This window comes from Ornithorhynchus anatinus, chromosome 11 (genome assembly GCF_004115215.2).
Source record: "Ornithorhynchus anatinus isolate Pmale09 chromosome 11, mOrnAna1.pri.v4, whole genome shotgun sequence".
NCBI lineage: Eukaryota > Metazoa > Chordata > Mammalia > Monotremata > Ornithorhynchidae > Ornithorhynchus > Ornithorhynchus anatinus.
The window spans coordinates 56,862,778-56,884,576 of record NC_041738.1 but is presented as its reverse complement, the minus strand read 5'-3'; the positions used below and the strand labels follow the sequence as shown (position 1 = coordinate 56,884,576).

General features: G+C 48.1%; 2 protein-coding genes across 3 annotated transcripts in view; both read left to right on the top strand.

Moving 5' to 3' along the window:
• BCO2 (beta-carotene oxygenase 2) overlaps positions 1 to 5,793 on the top strand; it is a 40,653-nt gene extending 34,860 nt beyond the window's left edge. Inside the window, exons 11-12 of one of the 2 annotated variants that reach the window (XM_039913559.1) lie at positions 1,940 to 1,995; positions 5,508 to 5,793. In XM_039913559.1, coding sequence (XP_039769493.1) covers positions 1,940 to 1,995; positions 5,508 to 5,775 — 324 coding nt within the window. In that variant the 3' untranslated portion in view covers positions 5,776 to 5,793. Of the gene's footprint in view, positions 1 to 1,884; positions 1,996 to 5,507 lie in introns of both variants that reach the window. The other variant, XM_029076160.2, reaches the window with a different exon arrangement.
• A 4,945-nt stretch (positions 5,794 to 10,738) lies between these two features.
• Positions 10,739 to 21,439, top strand: PTS (6-pyruvoyltetrahydropterin synthase). The gene is made up of 6 exons (XM_029074416.1): positions 10,739 to 10,860; positions 13,960 to 14,039; positions 15,442 to 15,464; positions 18,113 to 18,169; positions 19,907 to 19,977; positions 21,030 to 21,439. The coding sequence occupies exons 1-6, from the start codon at positions 10,778 to 10,780 to the stop codon at positions 21,151 to 21,153; spliced, it is 438 nt and encodes a 145-aa protein (XP_028930249.1). The 5' UTR covers positions 10,739 to 10,777; the 3' UTR covers positions 21,154 to 21,439.
• The last annotated feature ends 360 nt before the right edge of the window (positions 21,440 to 21,799 follow it).

Genomic DNA, 21,799 nt, shown 5'->3' with positions numbered 1-21,799 from the left:
GTCCCTTGTGGGGCTCACAGTCTCAAATCCATTTTCCAGATGAGGGAACTGAGGCCCAGAGAAGTGAAGTGACTTGCCCAGGGTCACATAGACAAGTGGTGGAGCTGGGATTAATAATAATGTTGGTATTTGTTAAGCGCTTACTATGTGCAGAGTACTTTTCTAAGCGCTGGGGTTGATACAGGGTAATCAGGTTGTCCCACGTGAGACTCACGGTTAATTCCCATTTTACAGATGAGGTAACTGAGGCACCGAGAAGTTAAGTGACTTGCCCACAGTCACGCAGCTGACAAGCGGCAGAGCCGGGAGTCGAACCCATGACCTCTGACTCCCAAGCCCGGGCTCTTTCAACTGAGCCACGCTGATTAGAATCCATGACCTTCTGGCTCCCAGGCCATCACTCTATCTGCTATGCCATGCTGGGAGCTGGGTGGCGGGGGGTGGTTCCCTCACCTCCTGGGGTTTATCCAGGTCAGGGAGAGGGCCGGGAGTGAGTCAGCCCACAGCGGCAGCTTCAGAGAACCAGCAGCTGGATAAACCTTCCACCTTCCCCTTCATTGTGGGCAGGGAATGTGTCTATTATATTGTTCTACGTACTCTTCCAAGCGCTTAGTACACTGCTCTGCACACAGTAAGCATTCAATAAAGATGACTGACTGACTGCCCCAAACTGTAGCACGGCAGGGAAGGTGGGGGCCGTGCTGATCCCACAGTCCCGAGGTGGCACCAACAGCCCCCAGGCACCCCAGCTTCCCCCAACCTGGACTGTGGTCCTGCTTTGGCCTTGTTTCTCCCGCTGGCCAGCTTCTGTCACTGCTCCCTTGTGTTGGGTTTGACTTGGCACCTAGTAATCGCTTAACAAATACCATCATCATCATCCCCGCTGGAGCTCTGCCTGGGTCACTCTGAGCAGGAAGAACCTTGAACCTGAAGAGTCGATATGAAGTCTGCTTTCTGGAGGTGACAGTGGGCTTCTGGGTGCAGATTTGGGGAGGGCGGGGACTTGCCAGGACAGTCAGTATTAGAGAAGCAGCGTGACCTAGTGGATAGAGCACAGGCCTGGGAGTCAGAAAATTGTGCCACCTGTCTTGCTGTGTGACTTTAGGCAAGTCACTTCATGTTCCTGGGCCTCAGTTACCTCATCTGTAAAGTAGGGATTGAGATGAGGGGCCCCACATGAGACAGGGACAATGTCCAACATGATTTGCTTACATCCACCCCAGGGCTTAGTAGAGGGCCTGGCTCACAGTAAGTGCTTAACAAATACCAAAATTATTATTAATATCCAGGACAAGTGAAGGACTGTGTGTTCGTGGTGTAAATGTGTGCATGTGTGAGCTTATGCTTCTGCTTTGCTCTCTTTTCTGTTTGCCTCATTCCTCCCTTCAACTGCTGTTTCTGTAAATTGGATCCTCTTGGAGCTCTAGACTGTAAGCCTATAGTGGGCAGGGAATGTGTCTGTTTATTGTTGTATTGTACTCTCCCAAGTGCTTAGTACGGTGCTCTGCCTGCTGTAAGTGCTCAATTAATATGATTGAATGAAAAAATGAATTCATTCATTCATTCAATAGTATTTATTGAGTGCTTACTATGTGCAGAGCATTGTACTAAGCACTTGGAATATACAAATCGGTAACAGATTGAGACAGTCCCTGCCCTTTGACAGGCTTACAGTCTAATCAGGGGAGACAGACAGGACAAACAATAGCAATAAATAGAATCAAGGGGATGAACATCTCATTAATGAATGAATGAAAAGCTAGACTGTGCTGGTCACAGAGGAAGCTGAAGGAGCGGCTGGATCTGTGATACAAGTTCCATTTTCCATGGCTGTTTGTTTGTCTGTTTTGTTTGTTTTGTTCGTTTTTTTGGGGGGATTCCCAGGTGTGGCGAGAGGATGGATTTTATCCCTCAGAACCTGTTTTTGTCCCGGCGCCAGGAGCCAGCGAGGAAGACGGGGGTGTCATCCTCTCCATGGTGGTCACTCCCAACCAGGTAACTCCATTGCCTTCTGTGGCGGCCGCTGACGATAGTGATGATGAAGAAGAAGGGGAAAAGCAAATCATCCCTTCTCTTCGGGAGAGGGAGTTGGTTTTCAGGTCAGGCTAAAACTCAGTCCCTCCCGAGAGTGACCTACGTTTCAGTCGTCACAGGACACCAGCTATTTTTGGCTCCGCCTGTGGAGCGGCCTCTGACCCCACACGGGTCACTCAGCCGCTGATTGCAGCGGGACCCCAAGCGATCTAGCTAAGACGGTCAGGGAAGGGCGTTTTGACGCCAAGCCCTGGCCTGCTCAAGCATGGCCTGGAAGCAACAAGTTTTCTGAGGCAGCCCTCCATCAGGGGACTGAAATGCTAAACACCTGCTCACCTAGGTCAGGTGGGACTCAGTCACCCTCTGACACCCCCCAAAGCATCGTGGCCCGTTGGCAAGAACACGGGGCTTGGGAGTCAGAGGACATGGGTTCTAATTGCAGTTCTGCCAATTGTCTGCTGGGTGAGCTTGGATAAGTCACTTCACTTCTCTTAACAAATATGACATTGTTATTACTAAGTATTTATTGAGCGCTTATTGGGTGCAGAGCACTTACTGAGCTCTCCAGCACTGTATTAAGCGCTTGATATTGAGATATTGTGTGCAGGGTCACTAGAGGCTACTGAAGCGTGTGGGAAACTCCGAAGTAGAAGCAGCGTGGCTTAGTGGAAAGAGCCCGGGCTTGGGAGTCAGAGGTCATGGGTTCTAATCCCAGTTCAGCTCTCCCAAGAGGGCTGTTGGGAGCTGTTTCCATCCCAGGGAGGGACTCTGGCCTGGCTGGGATTTGCACTCCTTATCCTACCTTGCCATGCCACCTTGTGGTCCGTTCCCAAACACCATACTGGGAGAGATTCTTGGAGAGGGGTCTGGATCAGGACCAGGCCCCAAAGAGGCTGGAAAAGGAAGGATAATAATAATAATGATGGTATTTGTTAAGCTCTTACTATGTGCCAAGCACTGTTCTACACGCTGGGGTAGATAAAAGGTAAACAGCTTGTCCCACATGGGGCTCGCAGCGTGGCTCAGTGGAGAAGCAGCGTGGCTCAGTGGAAAGAGGACTGGCTTGGGAGGCAAAGGGCATGAGTTCTAATCCTCGCTCCGCCACTTGTCAGCTGTGTGACTTTGGGCAAGTCACTTCACTTCTCGGTGCCTCAGTTGCCTCAGCTGGAAAATGGGGATTGAGACTGAGCCCCACATGGGACAACCTGATCACCTTGTATCCCCCCCCAGCGCTTAGAACAGTGCTTTGCACATAATAAGTGCTTAACAAATGCCATCATTATTATTACTATTATTAGAAGCAGCGTGGCTCAGTGGAAAGAACATGGGCTTAGTAGTCAGGGGTCATGGGTTCTAATTCTGGTAATGCCACCTGTCAGCTGTGTGACTTTGGTCAAGTCACTTCACTTCTCGGTGCCTCGGTGACCTCACCTGTAAAATGGGGATTAAGACTGTGAGCCTCACATGGGACAACCTGATAACCTTGAATCTACCCCAGCGCTTAGAACAGGGACTGCTCTGTCAAACGGCAGGGACTGTCTCTATCTGTTGCCGACTTGTTCATTCCAAGTGCTTAGTACAGTGCTCTGCACATAGTAAGCGCTCAATAAATACTAGAGAAGCAGCGTGGCTCAGTGGAAAGAGTACGGGCTTGGGAGTCAGAGGTCATGGGTTCGAATCCCGGCTCGGCCACTTGTCAGCTGTGTGACTTTGGGCAAGTCACTTGACTTCTCGTTGCCTCAGTTACCTCGTCTGTAAAATGGGGATTAAGACCGTGAGCCCCACGTGGGACTACCTGATTCCCCTGTGTCTCCCCCAGCGCTTAGAACAGTGCTCTGCACAGAGTAAGCGCTTAACAAATACCAACATTATTATTGAAGGAATGAATGAATGACAAATGGCGGAGCTGGGATTAGAACCCATGTCCTCTGGCTCCCAAACCTCTTTTCTTTCCATTAAGCCATGTCCCTCCACACCCCCCTAAACCCCCCAAAGTTTCTAGCTGTTTGGGTTGGATTCCCTGCCACATTCACCGTGAGGAGAAGCAGCACGGCCTAGTGGAGGGAGCTCAGGCCTGGAATTTAGAAGGACCTGGGGTCTAATCTGAGCTCCACCACTTGTCTTCTGGGTGACCTTGGGCAAATCACTTCACTTCTCTGGGCGTCAGTTCCCTTGTCTGTAAAATGGGGATTTCTTTCTTTGAAGCCCTTTGTGGGACAGGGATCATGTCCAACCTGTATCCAGGGCTTTAGTACGGTGCCTGGCACATACAAATGCCAATTTAAAACAAATGTCAATTTTAACAAATGCCATTTAAAACAAGAAAAAAGAGAACCCTGATTGATGGAGAGCATGCAAGCAGACTGGAAAGACCCCCAAATCGGGTCCTTATGGCCTCTTGGTTCATTGAAGCCTTCCTACCTCTCTAAACTCCATCTGATCCCTTCCCACTCAAAGTCCCTTCTGCTCCCCGCCCTCCCGCCTGGCTAATCAGTGAAGAGTTGGCACCTCCGGATGGGAAGGAGACTTCTCAGAGTTATCACTCGGCAATCAGTCAGTCAATCAATCATTGGTATTTATTGATGGTTTCCTGTGTGCCGAGCATTGAACTAAATTCTTGGGAAAGTACAGTTCAACAGTCAGTAGACCTGATCCCTCCCTACAATAATAATAATAAAGGTGGTATTTGTTAAGCGCTTACTATGTACCAAGCACTGTTCTAAGCGCTGGGGTAGATACAAGGTAATCAGGTTGTCCCATATGGGGCTCACAGTCTTCATCCCCATTTTACAGATGAGGGAACTGAGGCCCAGAGAAGTGAAGTGACTTGTTCCAGATCATACAGCAAACAAGTGGCAGAGCTGGGATTAGAAGCCATGACTTCTGACTCCCAAGCCCGGGCTCTTTCCACTAAGCCACGCTGTTTCTACTACAAGAACAGCGTGGTCTACTTAGACTGTGAGCCCCATGCGGGACAGGGACTGGATCTGATCTAATTACCTTTTATCTACCCCCAGAGCTTAAAACAGTGTCCATCACATAGTAAGCATGGAACAAATACCATAAAAAAAGGTTACGGACATTAAATTCGATGACAGGTAGGGACAGTGGAAGCCAGGCTCCCAACTATCCTGCCAATCTCTCATCTTTTTAATGTCTGTCCCCTCCTTTTGTATGGTTTTTGTTAAGTGCTTACTCTGTGTCAAACACTGTTCTAAGCGCTGGGGTAGATACAAGTGAATTAGATTGGACACAGTCCCTGTCCCATATGGGGCTCACAGTCTGAATAGGACAATGGGAGAACCGAGGCCCAGAGAAGTGAAGTGACTTGCGCAAGCTCACACATTTGGCAGAGCCGGGATTAGAACCCAGGCCCTCTGACTTCCAAGCCCATGCTCTTTCCACTAGGCCCTCAGTCCTCTCTTGCCTAAGGAAGGCCAAGGGGACCTTTAGCGTTTACCATCCTTTTCCAGAATGAAAGTGCCTTTCTGCTGGTGCTGGATGCCGAGACCTTTGAGGAGCTGGGCCGAGCAGAGGTGCCCGTGCAGATGCCATATGGGTTTCATGGCATCTTTGTGCCCACCTGACGGGCCGCCAGGGCCTGCGAGGACACGAGGGGTTGCCCGGGGCGGAGCGGACGGCTCATTCAGCCCCGAGGTCCCTGCGGCAATGAGCAGAGCAGGTCAAACAGGTCATGTTTTCACCATCGCTGGTATCCCGTGGCTTCGAGCAGCTCATTAAAACTTGAAATGAACCATCCTCTTGGCCAAGTGTGCTCCCTGCAGGGGAATTGGGGGATTCCTGGGAACAGAAATCTGATCACAACCCTGACAACACTGGGCTTTTGGGAAGCCCCAGAACCCCTGGAAAACACTAACAACACATTCAAGCACCATTAGGTCAGACACAGACTAAGCCTCATACTAGGTCAAACACAGTATCCACTATCTTGATTCATTCATTCATTCAATCGTATTTATTGAGCGCTTACTATGTGCAGAGCACTGTACTAAATCCTTGGAATGGACAATTCGGCAACAGATAGAGACAATCCCTGCCCATTAACGGGCTCACAGTCTAAACGGGGGAGACAGACAGCAAAGCAAAAGAGAACAAAACAAAGCAACATCATCAAGATAATAGAATCATGGAGATATCCCAGTGTTTAGTACGGGGCTTGGCCCAGAGTAAGTGCTTAACAAATATCACAGATTATTGTTATCATCCTTGTGCTCCTGCATGGAAAGTAGATAATTCCTACTGTCTGTCCCCGGGTCAGGAAAAAACACACACCACACCAACGTAACCACAACCACACACTCCCTCCATCTACTAGGCACAAAGAATGCCAAATGCACCCACCATAAGTGTGCACACATACACACACACACATCCAGTGTGGTCTAGTGGAAAGAGCATGGGCCTGGGAGTCAGAGGGCCTGAGTTCTAATTCCGGCTTGACACTTGTCTGCTGTGTGACCTTAGGCAAGTCGCTTAACTCTCTGTGCCTCATTTACCTCATCTGTAAAATGGGGATTAAGACTCTGAGTCCAAGGTGGGACAGAGACTGTGGCCAATGTGATTATCTATCCCAATTCATAGTGCTTTGGATAGTGCCTGGCACATAGTAAATGCTTAACTCCTACCATAAAAAAACAAACACCCTAACAACACACCACACCTTATTATAAACACCCACCACATACATTCATTCAATAGTATTTATTGAGCACTTACTATGTGCAGAGCACTGTACTAAGCGCTTGGAATGAACAAGTCGGCAACAGATAGAGACAGTCCCTGCCGTTTGACGGGCTTATACCTCTATACACACTTAGATCCCACACTTAGACCCTTCCCAGAAAATCATAAAAAGAAAATCACAAGCCTAAGCCCCAGTTGGGAGGGGAAATATATTTAGTTTGTTTTTTTATAATGGTTTTGATTAAATGCTTACAATGTGCCAGTTGCTGTACTAAGCACTAGGGTAGATACAAGGTTGTCAGAATGGGCACAGTCCCTGTCCCAAATAATATCAATGACGGTATTTGGTAAGTGCTTACTATGACCCTAGCACTGTCCAAATGGTGCTCACGATCTTAATCCCCATTTTACAGCTGAGGTAACTGAGGCACAGAGAAGTGAAGTGACTTGCCCAAGGTCACAGCTGAAAAGTGGCAGAGCCGGGATTAGAACTCAGGTCCTTCCACCTACCGGGCCCGTGCTCTATCTACTAAGCCAAGCTTCTTCTCTAGTATGATGATACTTCTTACCAGCCCCAAGGTAAGGCAAATAACAACCCAAGAGGAAGAGGAAAGAAAACAGGAGAAAAAGATAAAAGGGACACAAGACAAGAAGAAAAAGTGACAGGCTTAGAAGGATCAAGTGTTCATCATTCATTAATTCATTCAATAGTATTTATTGAGCGCTTACTATGTGCAGAGCACTGTACTAAGCACTTGGAATGTACAATTCGGCAACAGATAGAGACAATCCCTGCCCAATGACGGGCTTACAGTCTAATCGGGTTGTGTGTGCAGCCGTACTTTGGCAGAGCCTAGGAATATAAGACTCCTGCCTTCCCGGTGGCTAGTAAATGAACCAGCCGGCTCTCTTGGGCCAAGCTGCAGTGTCTTAGGATCTTTTCCTGGCACTGGGTCAAGAGCCATTCCAGTCCCCCATCCCTGCATCTGCTCCTCCTCCTTTGACCCTGTTCCACCGCCTATAAAACTAGAAGAGGTGCTGTACTTCCCACCCTTCCCCCCGTCCCGCCCTCTGCTCTCCCCCCCTTCCCCTCCCCTCAGCACTGTGCTTATTTGTATATATTATTTAGTACCCTATTTATTTTTTAACAAGGTGCACATCTCCATGATTCTATTTATCTTGATGATGTTGTTTTGTTTTGTCCTGTTTTGCTTTGCTATCTGTCTCCCCCGTTTAGACTGTGAACCCGTTATTGGGCAGGGATTGTCTCTATCTGTTGCCGAATTGTACATTCCGAGGGCTTAGTACAGTGCTCTGCACATAATAAGCGCTCAATAAATACTATTGAATGAATGAATGAACCCTGTCAACCAGGGGTGTGTTCTGGATCAGTCTTTCAGGTGGGTGAGTTTTAGAGCAGTCACCTGCCTACCCCAGGGACTGGTGGAGGGTAGGGGAGGAATGATGTTTATTATAGGCATCTAGCTCAAGGCCAAGGAGAGGTCAGTTTCCGTGCTGGAGTCAGGCAGTTGGAATAACTGAACAGAAATGATGTCGAATGGAGTGCCTGGGGCCCTTGCTCCTTTCCCGTCTCCCACGTCTCCCAGAGACCAGCGCTTCCTCTATGAAGGAGGGTAAGGTTTGAGTCGCATTTAATGTCCTCTCCGGCCGCTCCCTTCCGCCCACGTGCGCAGGTGGTCATTTCTCCCTCCTGGGAGTTCCAGCTGCCTTAACGGCAACTCTCAAGCAGCGTGGCCTAGTGGATAATGCATGGGCCTGGGAGTCAGAACGCCCTGGCTTCTAGTCCCGGTTGGACCACTTGTCTGCGGTGTGACTGTGAGCAAGTCATTTCAGAATTATTATTCTTATATAATAAGAAGAATTTTTATTATCATTATTATTATTATTATTATTTCACTTCTTTGGGCCTCAGTTCCCTCATCTGTAAAATAGAGATTAAAACCGTGAACCCCATGTGGGTCAGGGACTGTGTTCTACCTGATTATCTTGTATCTACCCCACTGCTTAGAACAGTGCCTGGCACATAGTAAGCACTTAATCAATACCACAATTATTATTACTCTGAAAGCCCCCCCCCCCCCCCCCGTGCAAGAGAGCAGCGAGGGGGAATCAGAGGTTATCAGGGGCCAGATCCCTGGGGATGAGGAAGGAGTGTGTCCTAGCGGGAAGAGCATAGGCCTTTGGGTCAGTGGACCTGAGTTGTAATTCCAGCTCCATTGGCCTGCTGGGTGAACTTGGGCAAGACACTTGACTTTTTTTTTAAATGGCATTTAAGTGCTTACCGTGTGCCAGGCACTGTACTGTACTAATCTGATTTGTTTGTATCCACCCACAGCTCTTAATAGCAATAATAATAATAATTGTGGTATTTGTTAAGTGCTTGCTTTGTGTCAAGCACCATTCTAAGCGCTGGGGTGGTTATAAGCCAGTCAGGTTGTACACGGTCCATGTCCCACATGGGGCTCACAGTCTTATTCCCCATTTTACAGATGAGAGAACTGAGGCCCCGAGAACTGAAGTGACTTGCCCAAGGTCACCCAGCAGACAAGTAGCAGAGCTGAGATGAGAAGCCATGTCCTTCAGACTCCCAGGCCCGGGCTGCACTCGGATTTGCTAGGCTTCGCTGCTTCTCTGTGACTTAAATTTCCTCATTGGTTAAATGTGAATTTAACATCTGTTCTTCCTCCCTCCTAGACTAATAATAATAATAATGTTGGTATTTGTTAAGCGCTTACTATGTGCAGAGCACTGTTCTAAGCGCTGGGGCAGACACGGGGGAATCAGGTTGTCCCACATGGGGCTCACAATCTTAATCCCCATTTTACAGATGAGGTAACTGAGGCCCAGAGAAGTTAAGTGACTTGCCCACAGTCACCCAGCTGACAAGTGGCAGAGCTGGGATTCGAACTCATGACCTCTGACTCCAAAGCCCATGCTCTTTCCACTGAGCCACGCTGCTTCTCTATGCGCCCAATGTGGGGCAGGGACTGTGTCTGACTTAGTACGGTGCTCTGCACATGGTAATTATGATTGTGGTATCTGATAAGTGCTTACTATGTGCTAGGCATTGTACTAAGCGCAGGGGCGGATACCAGCAAATTGGGTTGGACACTGTCCCCGTCCCACATGGGGTTCACAGTCTCAGTCCCCATTTTACAGATGAGGTCACTGAGGCCCAGAGAAGTGACACTAAATATGAACATATATATTAAATGTATTTAATAAATATATGACACTAAATATGAACATATGTATTAAATTTATTTAATACATTTGATATATAATATATGAAGTATAATATGAAACTAAATATGATTGATTGTCTTGTACCCACCCCAGCGGGTAGTACAGTGCTCGGCACGTAATAAGTGCTTGTCAAATATCACAATTAGGTGATTTAGTAACAATAATGATGGTATTTGTTAAGCGCTTACTATGTGCCAAGCCCAGTTCTAAGCGCTGGCATAGATCATCAGGTGGTCCCACGTGGGGCTCACAGTCTTCATCCCCATTTTACAGATGAGGTCACCGAGGCCCAGAGAAGTTAAGTGTTTTGCCTAAAGTCACACAGCTGACAAGTGGGGGAGGCAGGATTAGAAGCCACGACCTGTGACTCCCAAGCCCGCGCAACGTGGCTCAGTGGAAAGAGCCGGGGCTTGGGAGTCAGAGGTCATGGGTTCGAATCCCCCTCTGCCACTTGTCAGCTGGGTGACTGTGGGCAAGTCACTTCTCTGGGCCTCAGTGACCTCATCTGGCACGTGGGGATTAACTGTGAGCCTCACGTGGGACCACCTGTTGACCCTGGATCTCCCCCAGCGCTTAGAACAGTGCTCTGCTCATAGTAAGCGCTTAACAAATGCTAACATTATTATTATTGAATGGACGAAGCGCTTCATCACGCCCGCCCAGGCCTCTTGGGAGGCGGGCTGGGGGGGAGAGGGGGGGAAATCGGGCGTGGCGGTGACTGCGCAGGCGCAGAAGGGGGGGAGGGGGCGTCGCCCTGGCGCGCGGCTGAGTCATGGAGGCCGCGGGCTCGTGCCAGCGCCGCCGCGCGCGCCTTTCCCGCTCCGCCACCTTCAGCGCGTGCCACCGGCTCCACAGGTGAGCGGGGGGAGGGGCGCTCCTGCGGACCCGGGTTCGAATCCCCCCTCCGCCCCCTCCTCTGCTGTGTCATCTTGGCCAAGTCATTCCGACTCCCAAACCCGGGCTCCACCCACTGAGCCACGCTGCTTCTCGGTGCTGGCTCAGTGGCAAGAGCCCGGGCTTGGGAGTCCGAGGTCGTGGGTTCGAATCCCGGCTCTGCCACTTGTCCGCTGGGTGACCATGGGCAAGTCACTTCACTGGTCTGGGCCTCAGTGACCTCATCTGTAAAATGGGGATTAAGTGTGAGCCTGATATGGGACAACCTGATGATCCCAGCGCTTCGAACAGTGCTCTGCACATAGTAATAATAATAATGTTGGTATTTGTTAAGCGCTAGCTATCTGCAGAGCACCGTTCTAAGCGCAGGGGGAGATACAGGGTAATCAGGTCGTCCCACATGAGGCTCACAGTCTTAATCCCCATTTTACAGATGAGGTAACTGAGGCACAGAGAAGTTAAGTGACTTGCCCATGGTCACACAGCTGACAAGTGGCAGAGAGGGATTTGAACCCATGACCTTTGACTCCCAAGCCCGGGCTCTTTCCACTGAGCCACGCTAATACCAACATTATTATTATTATTCTCTGGGCCTCAGTGACCTCATCCGGAAAATGGGGATTAACTGTGAGCCTCACATGGGATAACCTGATGACCCCAGTGCTTAGAACAGTGCTGTGCACATAGCGCTTAACATTCAATAGTATTTATTGAGCGCTTACTATGTGCAGAGCACTGTACTAAGCGCTTGGGATGAACAAGTCGGCAACAGATAGAGACAGCCCCTGCCGTTTGACGGGCTTAACAAATACCAACTTTATTATTATTATTCTCTGGGCCTCAGTGACTTCATCTGGAAAATGGGGATGAATTAATTAATGTTGGTATTAATAATACTAACACTGACTCCCATGCCCAAACTCTTTACACTAAGCCATGCTGCTTCTCATAGTAAGTGCTTAACAAGTATTAGATTAGACTGTAAACCCATCAAAGGGCAGGGACTGTCTCTATCTGTTGCCAATTTGTACATTCCAAGCGCTTAGTACAGTGCTCTGCACATAGTAAGTGCTCAATAAATACTATTGAATATTATTATTATTATGTGACTACAGTGGAACCAGTTGTTCCATAGGTGATAGGGCGGGGCCACCTGCTATGCGTGCAGGGTTGGGGTGGAGAGAGAGGAGGAGAAGGAATGTATCTAAAAACTGTTCAGTTCAATTCAGTTGTACTTATTAAGCACTTACTGTGTGCAGAGCATTGTACTAAGCACTTGGGAAAGTACAATACAACAATAAATAGTGACTAGTGACATTCCCTGTCCACAATGAGCTCACAGTCTAGCGGGGGGGGGGGGGGGCGGCGGGCAGACATCAATACAGATAAATAAAATGAGATATATATATACGTAAATGCTATGGGGCTGGTGGCTGGGGCAGGGCCAAGGGAGCAAGTCAGGGTGACGCAGAAGGGAGTTGGAGATGAGGAAAAGCAGGGCTTAGTCTGGGAAGGTCTCTTGGAGGAGATGGGCCTTCAGTATGGATTTGAAGGGGAATTGTATTGGACTCTCTGTTGTCTTGAACTCTCCCCAGGCACTTAGTAATAATAATAATAATAATGTTGGTATTTGTTAAGCGCTTACTATGTGCAGAGCACTGTTCTAAGCGCTGGGGTAGATTCAGGGTCATCAGGTTGTTCATTCAATTCATTCAATAGTATTTATTGAGTGCTTACTATGTGCAGAGCACTATACTAAGCACTTGGAATGTGCAAATCGGTAACAGAAAGAGACAGTCCCTGCCCTTTGACGGGCTTACAGTCTAATCGTGACAGGCTTACATCCATGGAGTCGCTATGAATCAGGAACAATTCAACGGCACTTAATAATAATAATTTGCCACAGGGAATCCATCCCTGAGTTTAGAACAGTGCCTGACACGTAATAATAATCTTTGTTCAACACTATGTGCCAAGCACTGTTTTAAGCTCTGGGGTAAGGTCATCAAGTTGTCCCACGTGAGGCTCACAGTTCATCCCCATTTTACAGATGAGATAACTGAGGCACAGAGAAGTGAAATGATTTGCCCACAGTCCCACAGCTGACAAGTGGCAGAGCCGGGATTCGAACCCGCGATCTCTGACTCCCAAGTCTGGGCTCTTTCCACTGAGCCATGCTGCTTCTGTAGTAGAGTGCTCCATACATAGCAAACCCTCAATAAATACTACTGATTGACTTCAGCGAGGAGGGAGAGGAAGGATGGAAGAGAAAAAAGAGAGAGAGATCAGAGGGAACTGGTAAAGCAGGGTTTTGGGCCTAGAATCCTGGGGTCTGAAAGTTTGCTTGGTTAATTAGCCTCTTCTATAGGACACCCCAACCAGCCCTCTGGGAGTGCAGCAGTTGGAATAGCTTTATTGGGGTGTGAAGAGGGGAAGGGTGAGCCGGTGGAACGAATTGGCTCGCAGGTCTCTCAAGGGTCACTTAACTTCTCTGGGCCTCAGTTACCTCATCTGTAAAATGGGGATTAAGACTGTGAGCCCCACGTCGGACAACTTGATGACCTTACCCCAGCGCTTAAAACAGTGCTTGGCACAAAGTAAGTGTTGAACAAATATTAGTATTATGTGTCAGGCACTGTTCTAAACTCAGGGATGGATTCCCTGTGGTGAATTATTATTATTAAGTGCTGTCGAGTTGTTTCTGATTCATAGCGACTCCATGGATATACTTTCTCCAGAACGTCCTGTCCTCTGCCATAAAAACTAGCCTGGAAATGGATAGCAGCAAATAGGCAGGTCTATTGCAATGGGACTGAGGTGACTATATTAAGGTCTTAGCTCTAATTTCTATCTGAGAGAGCTCAGTGGGCAGTATGACCCAGTACAGAAACAGAGGCACCAGTCCGTTTTGATATTCGTGTGGCGTACTCCAGGTGATATTTTCACAAAATGATGGATTTCCCAAGCCCGAAACAAAGGAGAAAAAGGGGGTTACCTTACAGGGTTTATGTGTAGGGTCATGCGCTGATTTGCCATTGATTTCCTTCTTTGTTTTGTCAGCAAGTCTCTGAGCGATGAAGAGAACCTGAAACTGTTTGGAAAATGCAACAATCCAAATGGCCACGGTCACAACTATAAAGGTGAGAGACAAACACTCGGGACGGCCGTGAGGTGAGAGGGAGTTTCAGTCAGTAGAAATCCTGATGTCTTCTAACTGGCCAGAAGTTGTGTTTTTTTGGGTTTTTTTAAAATGGGTTTTTGTTATGTGCTTACTGTGTGTCAAACATTGTTCCAAACCCTGGGGTAGATATATGTTAATCAGATTGGATGCAGTCCTGGTCTGACCCTCTTAGGGCTCACAGTCTAAGTAGGAGGGAGAACAAGCAAACAAGCAAGTTCCAAAGAGAAAAGACCTCTGTTCTCACCCAAGTTAAATCAGTTTTAAGTAGTCTTGGAGTGTTGACATAAAGAGGACTGGAGGAAAGGTAAATATAAATACTGGAACATGTTTGAAGTAGTTCAAGTGCTGTGACAAACCCCTAGCAGATAAACTGGAGGTTTGCAAATCAGGTCACTCCCCTCAAAACACTTAAATGCCCTTCTTGCATGGGCAAATATATATTTTTTTTATTATTATTCCCATCCTACAGCTGGGAATCAGAGATTTGGGGGGCCAAAGGCGGCCCTTCCAAAACTTCCCCAAACTATCATTTTTGATTGAACCAGTGAGCACATCTCCCAACCCAGTTTGGTTGCCAACAGTCACATGTCTGTTCCCAACAGGGATTGACATGCGGTTTGGAGGGTAAATCACATTGTGGAACAGAGTTCATGTATACATGACCTTCAGGCTAAGAACCAGGGCAGGGAGCGTGTCTACTATCAACTCTGTTGTATCGTTTCCCCCCACCCCAAGTGCTTAATACAGTGCTCTGCACACAGTAAGTGGTTAATAAATACCAATAATTATATTTATTGAGTGCTTACTGTGTGCATAGTGCTGTACTAAGCCCTTGGGAGAGTACAGTATAACATAGTAGGCATGTTCCTTGCCCATACGTTCCCTGTTCCTTCCCTAAGTCCTCCTTTCCTCTTCTCCCACTCCCTCCTGAGTCATCCTGACTTGCTCCCTTTATTCATCCCCCCTCAGCCCACAGCACTTATGTCCATATCTGTCCTTTATTTATTTCTATTAATGTTTATATCCCCCCCAGAGTGTAAGTTCGTTTTGGGCAGGGAATATGTCTGCGTCTTTTTATACTCTACTCTGCCACGCGCTTAGTACGGTGTTCTGCACACAGTAAGCGCTCAATAAATATGACTGACTGACCACCCTTTTATGGCCTTGGCCCTGCCAAAAGCCTCCAGCCTCGGCCAGTTTGGTTGGCAAAAGGACTTGTCTAAAAACAGCTCAAGAGTTTTGTTCAGAAATAGTAACTGCAGCCTTTTGTCTAATTCACGTGCCTTGCGCCGGCCAGCCGCCCTAGCTTTACCCTGTCGAGGGTCATGTCCATTTCTGGTGTCTTGTTTTCTTTTCCGCAGTCGTGGTGACAGTACAAGGAGAGGTATGTGTAGCTCTTTTTCCTTGTGGTTTCTGTGTGTCAGATTGCTTAAGTGTTGTCTAACAGTGTGTGGTGAGTTCCCCCACTCCGTTAACGTTTTCCGTGTCTAGAGTTTTTGTCATGATCTTTGCCAGTTCATAAGCTTCTCGGGCTCTGCTGAACTATCGGCTCTGTCATCTGTAGAATTCCCCTTTTATGTGGCATTATTGTTATTATTATTGTTATTCTGTTTAATGCTGATTTTGCCAGGCTCTGTAATAACTATTGAGGTAAATGCAAACTCAAGCTCAGACATTTGTCCTAGCTTCAAAAGGGACTCATGATCTAAGTGAGGGAGGACAGGGCCCATGAAAAATTGGGAATGAATTAGAAACAATAAGAATAAATAAAGGAGTGAGCAACCTAAATCCAGAACATGAAAATATGAGATTAAAACCATCCTGGGAGTGGGTAGCTCTCAGGATCCTCCTCAACCCCAGGCCACAAATAGCTAGAACCAGGTCGAGGTTCATTTATTCATTCAATCAGTTGTGTTTATTGAGCGCTTATGGTGTGCAGAGCACTGTACTAAGTGCTTGGGAGAGTACAATAGAACAATAGACACATTCCCTGCCCACAATGACATCTTCAGGTCATTGGAGGCTATACTCTTGCGGGGTTGGGAGGAAGGGGGAAACTGCCTCGACTGTCGGGTGGTCCCCCCCGGAGCCCAAAGTGGTGAGGTGACCCCGGTCTCATGGTAATAATAATAATAATAATTAACCCCGGTCTCATGGTAATAATAATAATAATAATTATGGTATTTGTTAAGTGCTTACTATGTGCCAGGCACTGTTCTAAGCGTTGAGGCAGTGGGGCTCCCCGAGGGAAGTGGAAGAGGTGGCCAGAAGCATTCGAATCATCCAGTGTTTGGGCCTGGAAGGTCTCTGTCCCAGTCCTTTCTTATTTTGCCAGCCCAGAAGCAGTGTGGCCTAGTGGACAGAGCATAGGCCTGGGAGTCAGAAAGACCTGGGTTCTAATTCTGACTCTGCCCCTCATCTGCTGTGTGACCTTGGGCCAGTCACTTCACTTCTTTGTGCCTCAGTTTCCTCATCCGTAAAATGGAGATTAATAGTGTGAGCCCCATGTGGGACTTGGACTGTGTCCAACCCGATTAGCTTGTATCTACCCAGTGCTTAGTATAGGGCCTCGCACATAGTAAATGCTTAACAAATATCATAAGTAAAAAATAAAGTAAGTCCTACCAGCCAATACCACACGTGGGGATTTGCTGGTGGTATATTAATTCACTCACAGTCATGATGTATATCTACTCTCTCTCTCTCAGCATAAATGAAAGTATCCATCACTCAGTGGTATTAGTTGAGCCCTTACTGTGTGCAAAGCATTCATTCATTCCTTCATTTGTATTTATTGAGCACTTACTGTGTGCAGAGCACTGTACTAAGCGCTTGGAAAGTACAATTTGGCAACAGATAGAGAAAATCCCTACCCAACAACAGGCCCACAGTCTAAAAGGGGGGAGACAGACAACAAAACAAAGCCAATAGACAGGCATCAAAATAAATATAATCATAGACATATAGACATCATTAGTAAATAATAATAATAAATATTTACATCTAGACACAAGTGCCGTGGGGCAGGGAGGGGAGTAGAGCAGAGGGAGGGTGTTGGGGTGATGGGGAGGGGAGGAGGAGCAGAGGAAAAGGGAGGCTTAGTCTGAGAGGGCCTCCTGGAGGAGGTGAGTTTTCAGTAGCTTGCACACAGTAAGCGCTCACTAAATACGACTGAATGAATACGTATTGTACTAAGCTTTTGGGAGAGTCCAATACAATAGAGTTGATTGACAAGCTTTCTGCCCAATGTCTACCCTCCCATTAGAGTGGAAGCATCTTGTGGGCAGGGCATCTGTCACTTCTTTGTTTTGTACTTGCTCAGGCGCTCAGTACAGTGCACTGCATCCAGTGGATACTCCATAAATCTACTGCTACCTTCTCCCCACCAGATGGCAGGAGCCACTAAGCTCCTCATGTACAGGGTTTGCATCTTTTAACTTCTCTCTGCCCATTGAGTGCCCAGACCAGCGCTCTGGCAGTCAGTCAGTCAATTGCATTTATTGAACGTTTACTCTGTGCAGAGTAATAATAATAATAATAATAATGATGGCATTTGTTAAGCGCTTACTATGGGCCAAGCACTGTTCTAAGCGCTGGGATAGATACCAGGTAATCAGGTTGGACACGGTCCCTGTCTCACATGGGGCTCACAGTCACAGCTCACAGTGGGGCCCATTGTACAGGTGAGGGAACTGAGGCACAGAGAAGTGAAGTGACCTGCCCAAGGTCACACAGCAGACAAGTGGCAGAATTGGAATTAGAACCGTGCTAAGCTCTAGCGAGAGTACACTAAAACATTATGTCAAACGTGTTCCCTGCCCACAACAAACTCTGCTTTCGGAAGGGCCTGGCCCTGGGGAGGAGAGGGGAGGGACTTGACCCCAAGGGTGGGGGTGGGCTTGCAGTTGAGTTGGAGGAACAACCATCCCGGAAACGAGTCATCCTGCTCTCTCCCACCTCTCCGAATTTCTGGATTTGGCCAGTCGGAGGGAGTGAGTCGTGATCCCTTTCACCGCATCCGTTTCTCCATAGATCGACCCGGTCTCCGGGATGGTCATGAACCTGACGGACCTAAACAGGGATATTGAGGTAAGAAGACCGGTAACCCGGCCTGGAATCGTTTTGCCGCCAAGCCTGGCATTCGCCCGGCAGTGGGGGTGCTCAGGTGGCTCCCTGGAAGGGGCTCGCTCTCCTCTGTCGGAGAGTCCGGGCAGGAAGAAGGGGAAGATAGCGATTTCCCATCCTGAGTCTGGCTGGCATCTGCTCGGTAGTCTGACCGTGGCATGATCAGCCAAAAGAAGGCAATCGCTACTCTGGCAAATGTCAATCAATCAATTGAGCCCTTTCTGTGTGCAGTGCACTCTACTAAGCGCTTGGGAGGATACAATAAAGTAAAGTCGGTAATACTAATAATAATAAGTGCTGGGGTAGATACAAGATAATCAGTTTGGACACAAGTCCCTTGCCCACATGAGGCTCACAGTCTCAGAAGGAGAGAGATCAGGTATTGAATCCCCATTTTACAGCTGAGGAACTGAGGCGAAGTGAAGTGACTTGCCCAAGGTCACCTAGCAGGCAGGCAGATGGCGGAGTCAGCATTAGAACCCAGGGCCTTCTGACTCCCAGGCCCAAGCTCTGTCTACTCTGTCTACTAGGCCACAGTGCCTCCCTCTCCTGCTTAGTAGACATGTTCCCTAACCACAAGGAGCTTGCAGTCTAGAGGGATGCCCTAGAGGCTGTTAATGTAAACCCCTTCAAATCCTGGGAAATCCCAAGTGTTTTGCATTTGTGAACTGTCTGTTCTTCCCAAATTTTGAAAGATAGGCTACTGAACTCCTCCACTCTGTCTGACCTGATTGTCGTGTACCTACCCCAGTGCTTAGAACAGTGCTGGACAATTAGTAAGTTCTTAAAAAATGCCAATTATTATTAGATGCAGCGTGATGTAATGGATAGAGCTCGGGTCTGGTAGTCAGAAAATCATGGGTTCCAATCCCAACTCTGCCATTTGTCTGCTGTGTGACCCTAGGCAAGTCAAGAAGCAGCGTGGCTCAGTGGAAAGAGCCCAGGCTTTGGGGTCAGAGGTCCTGGGTTTGAATCCTGGCTCTGCCACTTGTCAGCTATGTGACTGTGGGCGTCACTCCACTTCTCTGTGCCTCAGTTACCTCATCTGTAAAATGGGTTTAACTGTGAGCCTCATGTGGGACAACCTGATGACCCTGTATCTACCCCAGCGCTTAGAAGAGTGCTCTGCACATAGTAAGCACTTAACAAATACCAACATTATTATTATTATTACTTCACTTCTCTGGGTCTGTTACCTCATCTGTTACATGGGAATTGAGACTGTGAACCCCACATGAGACAGGAACTATGTCCAACTTAATATGCTTGTATCCTCCCCAGTGCTTACTACAGTGCCTGGCACACAGTAAGCGCTTAACAAATACCGCTATTGTTGGTATTATCATTAAGATCATTTTTGAAGGTACTAGGTGCCAGGGAGCCCTAGTGCTCTTTCCTCCAAAAGTGAAGTGATTCTGTTTCACGTCACTGTTTATTCATCTGTGACTTTGGTCACTTTGCCTTGTACAAGGTTTTGTTCTTTGTGTCTCTGGGGGACGTTTGTCCCTGTGTCTCTGCGGCCCGTAGTGGGGGAAGGCATTTCGGCGGGGGCATTTCAGGCCGCAGCCTTAAACTCCGTGGAACGGATGGGAAGACCAGTCCTGTGATATCCACTCATCTCCGGGACCCCAGGGTGGTCGTGTTGCCGGGAAAGGGCCTGATTCCTAGATGACCTCATCATTGCCTTGTCTGTGGCTCCAGGAGGCGATTATGAAACCCCTAGATCACAAGAACCTGGATCGGGACGTGCCCTACTTTGCGAATGTTGTAAGGTGGGTACTCTGGGATGGCAGGGCTCCAGATGCGGCCACCCCCCAACCACTGGCCCGGAACGAGGTCTGGAGGCGGAGAGATGAAGTCCAAGGGGGTGATTTATTGCCAAGTTAGGAGATCTGTCAATCGGTGGTATTTAGTAAGTGCTTATTGGGTGCGCTTGGGAGAGTACAATCGACAGAGTTGGTAGACACGTTTCCTGCCCATAAGGAACTTTCAGTCTGGGGGGGGAGACGAACGTTAAAACTAATGATGGGTATGTATGGAATTGCTGTGGGGCCGAGAGGGGCGAGGTGAAAATCAAGTCCTTAAAGGGTTGGCCCATTGCAGGCAGGGATTGTAGCTGTTTATTGCTTTGCACATGGTAAGCGCTCAATAAATATTGACTGAATGAATGAATACTGATCTAAGCGCAGAAGGGGGAGTAGGGGAAATGGGGGCATAATCGGGGAAGACCTTTTGAAGGAGATATAGTTTGAGGAGGGTTTTGAAGGTGGGAAGGGTGGTGGTCTGTCATATATAAGTGGAGGAAGTTTCAGGCCAGAAGAAAATTGCCTTCGTGCAAGATCTGCTTAATCGATCGCATTCGATCGAGAGGCAACGTGGCTCAGTGGTTAGAGCACGGGCTTGGGAGTCAGAGAACGTGGGTTCTAATCCTGACTCCGCCACTTGTCTGCTGTGTGACCTTGGGCAAGTCATTTCACTTCTCTGTGCCTTAGTTACCTTATCTGTAAAATGGGGATTAAGACTGTGAGCCCCACGTGGGACAACCTGATTAGCTTGTATCTGCCCCAGCACTTAGAACGGTAAGTAGTAGTAGTAAGTGCTTAACAAATACCATAATTATCATTATTCAGTCAATGAGTGGTATTCTTCTAGCGCTCACTGTGTACTAAGCATTTGGGAGAGTATAATATAACAGAGTTGGTAAATATGTTTCTTGCCCACAACGAGCTTACAGTCTAACTTACAGTCTATAGTGGGTACTTTAATGGTGCCATTGCTCTCTCTCTGTCTCTCTCTCCCCCTCCCTCTCCTTCTCTCTCTCCAGCACAACCGAAAATGTCGCTGTGTATATCTGGGAAAGCCTTCAGAGATTCCTGCCAGAGGGAGCTCTCTATAAAGTCAAAGTGTACGAAACTGACAAGAACACAGTGGTCTACAAGGGGCAGTGATCACTTCTTGGGGAACCAAGCCTCCATCTCAATATAATTCAAGTTCACTTCTTTCGGAGCATCTCGAGACCTTTCCGCGTGTCGATCAGCCCCCTCGAGCAGTGTTTGTTCCCTCATGTCTTGGGCTGCCGGGGAGGAGAAAGTATTTGACGGGTTTCACCCGGAGGGCTGGTTTCCCCACTCCCACAGCTGTCAGAATTGGATTTCTACCTCCGGCGGGAGCTCGCTGTTTCCGGTTCAGGGGTAGGGTCTTCCCGGCATTGAGATGAAATGATTTAGATCCGCATTTGCTGCCTCATCGCATCACTGGCGCCTCGTGGTTTCAGGGGAAAATGGCCAGCCCCCGGGAGAGCTACTCAAGGCCTTTTCCTCTGCCTCGCCTCCCTGCCCTCATCGCAATAATAGTGGTATTTGTGAAGCGCTTATTATGTGTCAAGTACTGTATTAGTCACTGAGGTAGATTCAGGATCATCAGGACGGACATAGTCCTGGACTCATATGGAGCTCACAGTCTAAGGCAGAGAGAGAACAGGTGGCATGGCCTAGTGAAGCAGTGTGGCCTAGTGGATAAGTGCACGGGCCTGGAAGTCAAAAGGACCTGGCTTCTAATCTCAGCTCCACCACTTATCTGCTGTGTGACCTTGAG